The 14,640-nt window shown below is 37.9% G+C and overlaps 1 protein-coding gene across 3 annotated transcripts in view; it reads right to left on the reverse strand.

The window, feature by feature from the left end:
- Window positions 1-14,640, reverse strand: part of LOC131981092 (guanine nucleotide exchange factor VAV3-like) — a 56,083-nt gene that overhangs the window by 16,780 nt on the left and 24,663 nt on the right. For all 3 annotated transcript variants that reach the window (XM_059345391.1, XM_059345390.1, XM_059345392.1), the window contains exons 15-20: window positions 13,334-13,443; window positions 9,771-9,872; window positions 9,211-9,302; window positions 7,841-7,860; window positions 6,758-6,782; window positions 4,072-4,202 (exon numbers count right to left, since the gene is read on the reverse strand). In XM_059345391.1, coding sequence (XP_059201374.1) covers window positions 4,072-4,202; window positions 6,758-6,782; window positions 7,841-7,860; window positions 9,211-9,302; window positions 9,771-9,872; window positions 13,334-13,443 — 480 coding nt within the window. The remainder of the gene's footprint in view (window positions 1-4,071; window positions 4,203-6,757; window positions 6,783-7,840; window positions 7,861-9,210; window positions 9,303-9,770; window positions 9,873-13,333; window positions 13,444-14,640) is intronic.

A 14,640-nucleotide genomic window follows, 5' to 3' on the forward strand; every position in this document is an offset into this window, starting at 1 on the left:
ATACCTTACCTGCAATATGACGATTTTTCTGACAAGTACTCACCCTGTGTTACTTTGAATTTTTTAAGAAAACTTGCATGCCTCCACAGTGAACAAAGAATCCGAAAACAGGCAACATTTTTCATGAATTGAAATAAATTTAAGCTGTGTTTAACAAAGGTAAAGCTATATCAAAACATCTATTTGCAGACTATCACACAACGTGTGCAGTATAAGCCAGGTCTGATTTATCTAGTCATATGCTCACTTATTCCCCAAATTTGCTAAATTCATTTTTGGATTCTTCTTTCAGCGAGGAGGCATGCAAGAAGTCAACTTTATTGTCAATTTTCCATATGTACAAGACACACAGAGATTGAAAAAATGTTTCTCACGGTCCAAAATAAAGATAAGTCACTAAGGAAATGTGCAAAATATACAGTGTTCGACTGTAAGAAAATAGTGACGTTTTCTTCAAGAATTCAAGGTAACACGGGGTGAACAAATTATACACTAATGATCATTTTGTAAGTGAAGTATTCCTTTAAACCCATCTGCCCAGACGCCAATGTGTCCGACCTTTCAACCTTTCAGTAGCGTGTCCAGACTTTTTTGACAGGGTTTACTCAAGTGGGGCACTGACTTATGCAGTGGTGGCATGAAGAATTCCATTGCACACGTACATGTCAGCCTTAATATACTACTAAAGTATATCACTATCTTCTATATTATCATATATATGTCTTATACCACTTATACAGTACTGTGTATATCATCTGCATATATTTAAATATATTTATTCATTGATGTTCATACTACTACATGCAACAACCTATTTAACCTGTTTAACATGCTAAAATATATTTTCTTTAATGTGCAATATCTGTAAAAATGCAAAGTACTCTCAGGAAAACAAACAAACACACAACATTTATATTAATAATAAATGCCAAATAGCAGCCATATAAGTCATGTATGTATATAAGGTGTATAGAATGTATGTATGTGTCCTATTTTTTATATTATTTATTCTGTTTTGTATATCTATGTGTCTGTACATTGACTACATTTCCCCAACGCGGAATAAAAAAGGTCTTATTTTATCTTATCTTATCTTAACATTTAAGTTTATTACATTTTTGTGTTGAAAATTGTTGGTTAATATAAATAGACTTGAGAATCACAACATAACAGTGGCAACTGTGAGGCGCACTTCATTGTAATCATCATTTGTAACTTACTTTAATAAATAGTTTTGTTATTGCTATCTTTGGTGTGCATCTCCCTCCTTTGCTGCAGCCCGGTCATAACAGCAGTAATACACATATATATCAACATTAAGCTCAACATAATTTGAGTTCCCAGTTCTGAGTTTGAGGTCAATTTGAAGTCCATTGAGTCAATCTAAGAAGACAGTGAGTGTTGAGGGCATGTGGAGCTCCTCATTCAGCTTCCTGCCCTGTTTATGCTTTCCTCCTCACTCCTCTTTATTAGAGTATGAAATGCTTTTTGGGACCGTGCAAGCCCCGGCAGTAACTAGATTGGAAAGCGAATCTTTACCCATCTCTATGATTCATTCTGTGTAATAACATTTCATCAAAGGTTTTTTGAGAGCCCCTCTCTATTTGTTATGCCTTCGATAAGCGTATGATAAAGATTAAACTTATTACTCTGTTGGCATAAACAGGCAGCAGCCAAAGGATCAAATGAAATTACAGTGATTGATTGTATTGTTCTGCCAGTGGGATGGGGGATAATTGCCTCCTGGGTAACAGGGGATATGAATTCTCAATGTTCTGTAATTCCATCCTCTGGCGCCACTGGGGACGCCGAAGATTAAAGGTACCCTGTGGAGTTTTCATTGTAAACAAACAGGGTTTTCTTTAGATTCAGTGTTTCCCACCAAAACACATTGTGTGTGACCGTAGGACCGAACAAACTTCTTAAGAACACTTGCAAAACCTTCTTTGTATGCTTTGAAACTTGCATTGTTTATATCAGACTGTAGTCTTCTTAATCATCTTCGCTTTTATTGCTGCATTTTATATTTTTCTACTCACTACTGCCACCAGCTGTTCATATGCATTATCGCCGTCTGCAGAATTTCACAGAAATGTGTAAAAAGTCCAGACTCCAAACCCTACGTAATCAAATAGTCAATATTTTATCATGATTCACGCAGTGTCTATTCAAATATATCTGAATTTTGGAATCAAAGTTGTAACTTTTAAAGGAAAGGCCAAATGAATGATTTTTTGAAGGTTTACGTAAGTTAATTAATAAGTTTATGAAATATGTAACCATTTCATCAAAGTCAGCTGTTCTGAAATAATGGCACAGAAGCTAAGCAAATAGTTTGGATCCGAAAGTCACACAATAACACAGCTTGTAACAAGCACAAGCAGCAATACTACAAAGTAAAATTACTGGTGGCTTTGAATAGAGCGATTTAAAAGGCTTTAAATCCCGTTCAGAAAGGGCTGTCTGATGGCACGGTTAAAATATTCTATATGCAGCATAAACTAAAACATTTTTTGTTTTTCTGTGGCCCTTGTTAAGGTGGCCAAAAATATGTTTTGCAATGCCTTTACTCCGCAACAGTGCATCATTCTCTTCAAAGCCACCAGAATCCTTTGATAAAAACAGTAATTTTACCCTGCAGAGCACAGTAACTGCTGGCCCACTGCTGCTCAGATCAGAAACTAATGTGACATCAACAGCAGTACATTGATTAGCTTCCCTGCCGTTACTCTATGTTAGTTCAAATTGTCTACATATGTAGCAATGTCATCATCAAGAAACTTATGTCCTGTCACGTGGGAAAAGTTTTTAGAACGGCTTGGGAAAAAAGCATTTGACTCTAAAACAAACTTCGACCATGTCAGTGTTTTGAATTTAATACATAAGGAACACAGCTGGGAAGCTACAGAAAGAAAAACCTTAAAAAACAAAACATAATGGACGGGCCATTAACACTGTGATGTAAGTATAATTGCGCTCATTCACTGCACTGCAAAGCTCCAAAAAAGGCTAACTGGCTCTGACTTTTTGGTGGGCTGCCTTGTTGTAGTATAATTATGCACAGGACAGGAATAGACACAAATGTGTATTATCATTTAATTCCTTTAATTATCCCCTCCCAGCATGCATGGTTACCATGGTAGCAAACAATGCAGTGCCATCAGGTCTGCAGCATGACATTCTGCTCGCTGTTCTATCGGCTTACAAGAAGTCTCCTGGCATTCATGTCCTCACCCTCCACCTTGTGCTCTGTCACAACAGAGAGAAACATGGAGCATAGGAAATCGGGCTAACCGCCAACTCCCAGCCGTGCCGTTGGCAAAGACTGCAGTCTGATTGGAGCAGCACCAACAGGAGGATCAGGCTTTAATGCCGCCGTAAAGCAGAGTGAGAAACAGCTAGGGAGGCTGCAGGAAAACCCCAGATAAATCGCCCATCCTTTCAAAAATAGATAAGGTCAAATGCTGTCAACCTTTGGCTGACCTCGTGAGATGGTTGCTAAATGCGCCTGTACATGAGGTTGTGCACCAACCATTAAAACATCCTCCAGAGGCTCCAGTGTCTGCTATTTTATTGTCTCAATGTGGCACTCAATTAATCAACTACAGCCACTAATTGGTTAGATCATCTGATGTAGGCTGTGATTCAATCTGAGGAGTAAAAGAACAGACAGATAACCTTTTTTTAATGTAACTGGGGTTCTGTGAAGATCATAAAGATCCTCGACTGATATTTCTAATGAATGCTGAGCTCATAATAATGTAACATTTATGGCTCACCTGACAGGACACAGAATGTGCTCAAACAATTTGATTTGAGATTTATTAACAACAATGGACAAAGGGAGATAAATTGTTGATGTAAACCCATTAATATATCTTTGAAAGCTCTTTCAGATCGTGGAACATCCAGCAGGAAGGAGAGAAGAGGTGACATGCAGCACACATTTAAACCCATGACACCGCAGAGACTATTGCGTGCACCGAGCCAACCCGGTGAGCCGTAACATGTTATTTTTTCATAGAGTCACAGATGTCGAGATAAAACGAGGATGAGCTGAGTGACACGCACCTGCCACCAGGAGCTGTGCAGGTCGGCAAACATCAGTTCAATGACATCCCCCGCATGAATGCTTAGTGGGGGCCCGCGCTGGGGACAGGGGATGCCACTGTAGTCTCTGATCACAACCATCCTGGGTAAACCTAGAAGACAGGGAATACAAACACATTTATACTCAACTTTTTAAACATTTATCAGACAGTCTTATCCAGCAGGTGCAGGAGCAGGAGCATTAATACCACGTGAAGCCTGATTCATCATTACATCTACGTAATAGTTTAATAACTACTGAATGACAGTATGATCCTTTGAAAATGTCTTAAGGAAGAGGGCACCCCTGGTGAGATCTACGATAAAGACTCTAAAATGGAAAGCTCAGATATTCTAAGTATTCCTCTAGATGTGTAGAGTTAAACTAGATGTTAATATTTGCTTGAACTGTAATCGTGATTGTCAGGCTCTTAACTTTGCAGGGAGCCAGTGTAATGTAATCATGTTATTTTTACTGATGTTTTATTTTCTGTCCCAGTGCAGTGACACTATTAAGATCTTTGACTTTAATAAAAGTAGGAATACTGCAGTGTAGACATACTAAAAGCCTTCAAAATCTTACTTAAGTTAAAGTATTAGCAGCACAATCTACTTAAAGTACCAAAAGTAAAAGTACTCATTATGAGGAATTTTATATATAAATATATATATACATATGTGCTTTCAAAACTCATTTTTATCAATTAACAAAAGTGAGTGAACAGAAGAAAAATCTAAATCAACCCAATATTTGTGTGACCACCCTTTGCCTTCGAACCAGCATCAGTTCTTCTATAGCCATTTTTTTCACACCTGCCTAGGACTTTTGCACAGCACTGTATAAAAAATAACGTTATAACTTTAATGTTGCAGCTGGTAAAGATGGAGCTAATTTTGAGTACTTTATACAATGCTGGTCTGCAAAATGTGTAACAATATATTAATTTTTGGTTGATGGATTTGGGTTTTTCAGTTGTTTCTGATAAAGAACAAACATTTGTACACCTAAATAAATGAACAATGTTAGTGGAGTGGCCTTCCCTGGTGTTTGCTCAGTGAGATGCTATATTAAAACAATAATCAGCCTTGTGAAAACAGGAATTGGCCAGTGCCAGTCATCTAAAAACTGGCATTAATCAGCTCGATTACTCGGCCATATTAACCTACGACTATTTATATTTTATATCAATAATCTAGATTTGCCAAGTGATTTAAGTTTTAAAATACATGTAGTGAACTAAAAAAAGTAGAAAAGTAGCATAAAATGTAGTAGTAGTATAAAATGGAAATACTTAAGTACCTCAAAAGTACAGTACTTGAGTAAATATACTTCTACACTTCTACATCACCACAGCAAGGAAAACCATGGTTGTTGGCTGCTGTCAAGTTGTTGTTTAAATGCATTTTTTCAATGCTCTGAGCACAATAAACAAAAGTCTCCATCACAGCAGCATTGTATTGGGCTGACAGCACAAATCTCAGAGGCAGATGTGTCAAAATATGGGCAAATAAAATCCCAAACTATCTGCATGAGTAAATATCAATAGAACTGGGGTTTTCAATAATTGTTTTACTTCTTGCACTAATCATGTATACAAAGAAAATGCCCTTACTGTCATTGTCCTGGAGGTTTCAGCACAATTAATCCCTGACATGTACATAAATGTGGACGTCCTGACAGTCAGTTTGATTGAAGTATAAACCATGAGAACGGCACCGTCCTGAAAAGCAGCGATTTACTCTCGCAGGAAATTAATCTCTTTGATTCCCGTACGGCACAGCTCCAATCTTTCCTCGCCGTGGCAGACAAACACAGCCACAAGCATCCGGCTAAAGCTAAGACTAAACACCCCTGCCAACTTAAAAGACACAGCCACTTACTCTCCACAGACTCGCACATCTAGCCCCCTCAGACACATCTCCCTTCCAGCCATGGCTCCCCCACAAACCAGCCCGGGGAAACTATTAGCTGACGGTGACCTCGGATGAATGGAATATCTCACATTCATGTTTTTAATAAGAACAATAAGCACGGCTATCTTTCTCATAAAGCCCCTTATGGAAATTGATTTATCACAAAGGCCCAGCTCAGCGGTTGAGGCTGAGGCATATAGACTGCTGGAAGTGCTTTTCTGCCAGCATTTCTCCCACCATAGTCCTCATAATGATTCCACCCACTCCAATTCATTTCAATGCTGCCTTAGCTTTAAGCATCTCGGCATGTGGTAAGAAAAGAGCTTTTTCTGTGACTTGGTTAAGGATTCCTCTTGCATCTTATTATTATTCATTTGTTATTCTTCCTCAAATATATTTGTCAAAAAGAAACCGTTGTTGCTCATTTTCTCCTTTGAACCCTGAGCAGGAGAGATTCATGTCGGTGCATTTCTAAGAAAACATCTTCAGGGTTTTTTTGGAGGGAAAAAAAGAACAAGTTGAGTAATATTTGATCAGAAATGTGAGAGGGGGGTGTATGATAACATCTGAGGGTTAGCTTTAAAGCACCATCCATCTCCTACAGGTCTCGCTCCGGCCTCTGACTAACCGTCTTCTTTTCATCCTGTCTGTATTTCTGTTTTGTTCCAGATCTGAGATGAAAGAAGCTTAAGAGGTACCACGTAAAGCCCTTAGCAGGTTCACAAGAGTGGTGAGGTGGTCAAGGCATACTGACCTGGGTCTGGTGGTGTTGTGCTTTCCTGTGGATGGAGAGAGAGAGTAAGAAAACTGAGAAAAAACGAAAGAAAATAACAAAGTATCAAAGGGATATGGAGAGAGAGAGAATATGGAGAGGCCATTCTTACTCCTTGTGCAGGATCAGCCTGACCTTAACAATGAGTCATACTCTCATTCATATGATCCTCTATGAGTGTTATACCCTTTAGATGTGTGGTCCAACCATTTTAAAGTGACAGACAAGACATCAAGAGTAAAATTTGAGTTCTGTTTCTGAGCATTTTGCCTCTTTGTGATACAATATAATAAAAGAATATACATCTACTGGATCATTTTACACTGTTCACTTTTTAGATGAGCTGTCTGAATTTACTGAATTTATGAGTCAAAGTGACACTTTTTCTCCATCTAGGGTTTCAAAAGTAAAAGCCTTCATCATTTTCTCACAGGTAGCTAATATGAAGCTGCAACCACACCACAGGAATCAGAATATATATATGTAAAGTAGAGTAAAGATGAATTTACAGCAGTAACACCATCAGCACAGGTTGCTGATGTTTAGCTACTTTTTAATTTGCCAGAGCGTGTCATAACACAAATGCTGGTTCAGCCGGTTGGCATTAAATTTAACCTAAAATCGTCCGACTCTAATGCATGACTCTCAATCACATAGGAGCCACTAGAAGTGTGTTGTGGTGGCTGTAATTGCAGAGATCCTGCCCTCTGCCTGTGTTTTCTCTCGTCTTTTAATTGTATTGTGTTCAGGTTTCTGGGCGACACACTTTGGGCACGAAACTACAAAAATAGGGGACACATCGGACACAATTTGAATGTTGTGTTTACAAACAGTAGGTAAAAAATCCCTGCATAGTATGTCTTTAAAGTGCTTAATTGTAGTTTATGTCCCATTGTCAATGTCATTGAAAGACATATGCCACCAAATGATGCCCAGCCACACAACAGCAGAAGGAGCTCCTAAATTAATTCGTTTTTTTATTAGAATAAATTAAATAAATTAAATCATATCTGCTGTGTTAGCTTTGGTGTCCAAGTGAAAGAAGAGAAACAGTGCAGGTCTTACCTTGGGCTTGGGCTTGGAATCTGCAGTCAGGTGAGAGACAGACACAGTGAGAAGAATACGATATGAGCGTGTGGTGGCTTCCTGACATACAACCTCAACTGTCAACCTCTGCTGGCCCTCATCACGCCTCAGAATGCATAAAGACCACAGCGCTTCTGCTGAGAAGGCTTGTCAAAGGACTGAGCTGCCTTTAGCTGTCTGTGTATTCAGAGAGGGTAATGTACCTGGGCTACAGCCCCAGACTGGTGACAAAGAGCTAAAGCCTGATGAGGGAGAGAGACTCAACAACTGTTAAATATCTTTATGGCAGCATTTAGTTTTAACTGCTTAACACTATTTGTAATCTGCAAGTATTCAAATGTGAAAATTTCAGTCTTCTTTTAGAGGTAAATAAAGGTTTGCTCAAGTGGCAATTTGAGCCTGAGAGTGGCAAAGTAAGTGGTTCCCAACCTTTTCCTTGAGGGACCCCTTTTCTATTGTTGAGTAGGTAGAGAACAACCAATAAACTGCACAATTAACCTAAATAGTGAACACAATAACTGCTGGAAGTTTGTATAAAACAAGCAAGTTTGAGCAGATTATTTCATGTTAATATTACAGCAGAGATTGGCTGTTCCTGTTATATTTAGGAACTTCTAATACAATTCCCTGTTTTGTTTTGTTTTTGTTTGTTTTTTTACATTTTTATCATACATACTTAATAGTAGGAATAGAGAGGAAAGCTCAGATCTTCACCAAAACCTGCAAGATTGTTTTCATATTCGTACAATCCAAACTTTAAAAAAAAAAACTATTTCATTTAGTTTTCCATACATAAATTATTAAAATGCTGAGATATAGGCCATCTGTATAGTTTTGAAAAGTTGTTTAACACCCCTTAAAATTAAGAAAACCTCACAACCTCCATGAAGCTTTGGCGACCCCTAGTGGAGGTCCGGACCCACAGGTTGGGAACAAGTGTTAAGGGAAGGTCAAGGGGTTACATCCTCCACATAGTTCATTTCCGGGGGACTATAAAATATTTACAAAAAACTCCATAGTATGCCTGGTGTTAGATATCTTTTGTACAGAGTTGGAAGTTGGGCATGTGTGGAGAAAAGTGCCCGAAATGTAAAGAGGTCCTCCTTTAGGGAAAATGAATGTGCTCAGTAAATTTCATGGCAATCTGCCTTTTAAATTTTGATATTTTGGGAGTATAAGTGGAAATTGTGGCCTGATGGTGGCACTGGAGGAAAGGTCACCAAAAATTTTGTATATTACTCTGAGGGACATGAATACACACAGTAAATATCACCCCAATGATGCCATTAGCTCTAACAATAAGGGATCAAAAGGTTAAACACAATCAGTTATGGAGGCTTCCATCTCACCTGTTCTCCCACAGACTCCCAGTCGACCCAAGCACTCCTTATGAGCTCCAAGCCCACATTTAAGACAGAGATAACCCTGGTTAAAGATGCCCCTGCACACAGTAAACCACAGGATATATTTCATGTATAACAGCGTCCTAAAGAGAAATACCTTGACACCTTAAATTTTCAGGCTTCTGTCAGAGTCTCAAGATGACACAAGATAATGTCCTTCAGCTTTCCAAAACCATAAAACTGATACAGTCTGCCTGGAAATGTGATGGATAACAGTCTGTAGTTACTTCAATTAAACCCAGTGCTAATAAGTGAGAGGCTGAATTTAAAAAAGTGAGGGGAAATCTGACTGAAGACTGAAATGTCATGGTGTTCTTTTCATACAGGGATTTGTGTTTTTTTCCCTGAGAACAGTGCAATATCCTACTATGATTAACCCTCCTAGAACAATGTGTGTAGTAGCAGTTCTTGTGGTTCACCCTGTCTCAGTCTTGGTCTACAGGGACTTCATCAGTTCTACTTAATAATCCAAAATAGAAGAGTCTGTTCATATTCCTCAATATTACCTGAGCAAGAGGTGACAGAAACTACAGGAAGTGATCCTTTCAAAGGTGTGCATCTTGAACTGGTGGGTGTTGTGGCTGGCTTTCTCTGGTCGAATATTTGATCTGAGAAAGGGAATAAGAAGGAAAAATGGTCAAAGGAATAGTTTGGAGACTTGTATGAGGTACTTATCCATATTCACGGTATTACCTACAGTAGAAGGCATGCTCCCAGGTTGGAAAAGTTTAAGAGTATGCTATATTTAGAATATTTTCACAGCTTTACCTTGATGCCAGCCCTGCTTAATTTTGCCCAGGGGGAACTGAAGCCAATATTTGTTCTCTCATCAACGCCACCAGACTTAGTCATTTTACTTTGCAGAGCACAGATCTACTCTTGCTTCAATCAGTTAGTTTGTGTTTGTTATTGTGTGACTTGGTGTTTAAAACAGTGGTGGAATGTAACTAAGTAGATTTACTCAAGTATGGGACTTACAATTCTAGTACAATTCTGAAGTACCTGTACTTTACTTGAGTATTTCCATTTTTAACTTTATACTTCTGCTCCACTAAAGTGAGCCAACAGCTTTTACTTTTCAGGTCAAGATTTAACATAAAAAACAACATGATTAAATTTAAAGTGATAGGACAATTGTTTTTTTGTTCTGCTTAAATAATAACATCAATACAAATAACCTAATAGAATATATAAAACAATCTGAGTGGGTCCATTCTGCAAAACGAGTTGTTTTACTTTTAATACTTTAAGTATATTTTGATGCTGATACTTTTGGCCTGTTGCTCAAGAAAATTTTAAATTAAATTATTTTACTTTTAGTGGAGTAATTCTGCAGTGTAGCAATAGTTATTTTACTCAAGTAAGGCATCAAAACACTTTTGCCACCACTGGTTTAAAGGGTTTATTTGGATTCACCAAAGACACAATTACCAAAGTTTATTTGGTGGTTGTGAATGTCTGTACAAAATTTGGAACACATCCTATGTTTTGATGAGATATTTTAGTGTAGATCAGAGTAGTGTGATGAGTGGGGCTCTTTTTTCATTTTGCTCAATATAAAAAACATTCTTAATCATTTCTTTATCAACAGAATAAAACTATTTTGTTGCTGTAAACAAAATTTGCAATTTATTCTTCTGACAGCAATAAAAGCAATTTTGCCCTCTGTGCATGTGTACGTGTAAATGAAAAGGACCTTAATCAGCCCAGACAAATCCAATTTTGAGCTGCATGTGTTCAGATGTGAGAGGGTAAACATGCATGGCAGAAATAAGCAGCCTCTCTGGAACGGGAACAAACACAACTGACACATGAAAAGGTATTTTTGCGTTGAACACACCATCCAGAAGCCACTTAAGCAGAGTGCTCCCATAAGTGAGTCCTTCATCACGAGCCCACATCCTCTTTACAGGTACAATTTTCACTTTCTGAATGGACCCCTTCTGGTGTCATTACCCAATGCACAGAGGCACACATGGCACAAACCCTGTATTAGTGCAAAAAACAGTTTCGACAAGAAGGGGGTAAAAAACTGTTATTTCTTCTTTAAATTGCAGAAATTACACATGAGGGTTTGAGATGGTGTCCTGGGCCTAGTGGTCATGTAGGTTCATGCGCAATTGCACATTGATTAATGAGCATTCTGCCACACTTCATAGTGTTTCTACAGTGCATACAGGGCAACAGGAAAAAATAGATCAGGGACAGTAAAGAAAATTTAAAAAATGGGGACGGCAGGCCTGGCATAAAAAAAAGTGTGACTCAACCATAACAGTAATATCGGATGAAGCTGTCAATATGGAATTACAAGATAGTACAAAATTAAATTCACACACACACACACACACACACACACACACACACAAACACACAGAAGATGAACTGCACACACTGTTCTAATTTGCTATTTGTATTTTACCTATTAAAGGTAATGCTCTATATTTCATATATATTCATATTGATGCTTGTTGTTTAGTGACAACCTCTAGTAATAGAGTAATTATAACAGGAGCAAAGGAGGAAGTCAGGTCATCCACAGTCAGCCATAAAGTTGGAATAATTGTGTTTTCAGATAAAAGAGATTGATTGAGAAAATATACACTTTATCGGACAATAATAAATCACATTGTCACAATCATTTCGTGGAAAGAGGTAAAAAAATATTTTATTCCAACTTTATGGGCAACCATGTATTCATATAAATGCTTGTTGGTCAGATGATTTAGACATGAGCAAAGAATGAGGTCAGGTCATAGTATAAAGAGCACCAAAGTCCGTAAAAGAGAGGAGTTTGGGCTGGTTGGATGGTTGATAGACTTTCACCAAGAAGGCCGCTGTTCATCTCCCATTTGAAAGTAAAATTGTTATTTCTAAGTCACGTACATAAGGTAACTTGTAAGTTAAAAGTAGTTATTTTAACCAAAACCATGGTAGTTTTTCTAAACTTAAGTAGTTTTGGTGTCTAAACAGAACCAAATAATTCCAATTTCAATTCCTCAACATTAGCTACCAGTTTAAACCAGTAACCTTGCTATCCTTTCACAACATTAAATACAACTGACATATTTCGTAAGATATAATACAAAAATGTGAGGATATGTTGCGACAATGCCATCTTAAAGCAGTGCACCTTTCTGTCAGGCTGTCAGGTAATTACAATGGCATCCTGAAGATGTGGTGGAATTTTATACTTCTGGCAAAATGTACCCAAGAAGAGACAAAGATTGCCTGGTGTTTTATTTATGTCACGCATCACTATTCTAATAATAGTGTTGTGCAGAAAAACAGGCAATTTTATCATTGGGATGGCCATTGTTTACCTTGGAACGGTATAAATTGTATTCTGGGATGGTGGGGAAAAAAGTTAAACTAAAGTCCTGGCATATATCAACTACAATCCAGAACACCTTTAGAAGTGAAAATGTATTCAGGAAGGCCATAGCAGGTAGTCAGCATGCATATCAGGAAAACTGTTTTTATACATATCCACCCCAAACACAAAAGCATTTGTTCAGTCAATCAGAGTATAATGTCAAAACAACACTGTATTCTCCCGAATCAACATAACAAAGGATGCAGACAGGATATCTGCCTGAGAAAAACCTCCCACTGTTACAAAATAATACAAAAGATATACCTCCATAAAACACTGATTTGAAGAAACATCGAGGCAGAGTGACTTCTTTGTAGTTTTGTGGCTCTTTGCAACAGTTTATGTGTACTGTGTGGGTGTGCGTGTGTGTGTTTGTGTGTGTGTTTTTGTGTTTTTGTGTGTGTGTGTGTGTGTGTGTGTGTGTGTGTGTGTTATCATTCCGTTGTCAGCAGTGTGTGCTTGATTACAGCAAAGACCTGATCAAACAGTGCACATGAAACAGTCAACACCTCTCTTGGCCTTGGAATGACATGCATGCAAACAAAGACAAATAAACACACACTCACACACACACACACACACACACACACACACACATGCGAGTACACAGTTAGTTTTCCCTGTGATACATTCGCTGCTCCTCAGCATTGGTTACAAACTGTCATGACTGTGGTGTTCATGTCTCTGTGTACTTACATGGCCATTTCGAACTGATCCAGCCACTTCTTCTTCAGCTCTCTGGTCTTAAAAAAGAGTTCAAAGCCTGTGTGCCCCTGCTGGTGAGTGACGTAGAACCCGTAGCACCACTGTGGAGGTCAGTAGGGAGACAGCAATCAAACTGAATGCATTTTCTCATGAATGCATATGTACATTTGCATATTATTGTGCACATAAGGAAAACTAACATGGCTGCATTTCACTGTAGTGATTATCTCACTGAATATCACACTTCAAATGGTGGGTGTAGCTCAGTGGTTAACACTATTACTTACACAGCAAGAACAATTAAAACAGGAAAGACTCTTAAGTGCATGTTTTTCTTTCAGTAAGATGATGTTTTTGGATTGATATTGCTGCCACATTAATATGAAGTGTTTAGCTCATTTTAACAACTTTATATATTGCTGGGTAGTTTGATCTACAGCAATGCATCATATTCTATAACATTTTCATATGTTTATATATATATATGTGGTAAACTTTCCATAAAAATACAGTCCTGTTTTCTATAATGTTAAATTTTCCAATCTATATAAGAGGTTTTTAAATTGTTTATTTAGTTTAAGGTGCACTTTCAGTGAAGAAAATGTGATACAGTGCCCTTTAAAGTGCCATTTTATGGATTAAATATGATAAAGTGCCATCTTGGTTCCCTTCCAGTGAAGAAAATAAATAAAATAGCCTCTAAGGTGCCCTTCTAGTGGAGAAAACATGATAAAGTGCACTCTAAGGTATCCTTCTAGTGGAGAAAACATGATAAGAGGCCCTCTAAGGTGCCCTTTTATTGGAGAAAACATAATAAGGGGCCCTCTAAGGAGAAAACATGATAAAACACATGTTTTTTGTGGGTGCTTGTTTCTGTCTTGTATGCTTGTTTTACTTGCTCAGCACTTTGTAACGTTTTGTTTTTAAAAGTGCTCTATAAATAAAGTTTATTATTATTATTACTATTATTTTTTTAAATTATTATTATTATTATCTAAGGTGCCCTTTTATTGGAGAAACCACAATTAGGGGACCTCTAGGTACCCTTCTAGTGGAGAAAACATGAGCCCTTCCAGTGGAGAATGCATTATGAAATACCCTCTCAGGTGCTCTTACAGTGGAGAAAATGTGATGCAGTGCCCCTTATGGTGGCTTATAACAATGAACAACTACAGACTGCCCTAAATACTGGAAACCTTCACCCCTGCCCCTCAGACAGTCTGAGTCTGCCACTATTACTAACACTGCAGCACTTAACACATTAAATGCCTTGCCCATGGGAACAGTTTTCAATCCAT

The sequence above is a fragment of the Centropristis striata genome, chromosome 11 (genome assembly GCF_030273125.1).
Source record: "Centropristis striata isolate RG_2023a ecotype Rhode Island chromosome 11, C.striata_1.0, whole genome shotgun sequence".
NCBI lineage: Eukaryota > Metazoa > Chordata > Actinopteri > Perciformes > Serranidae > Centropristis > Centropristis striata.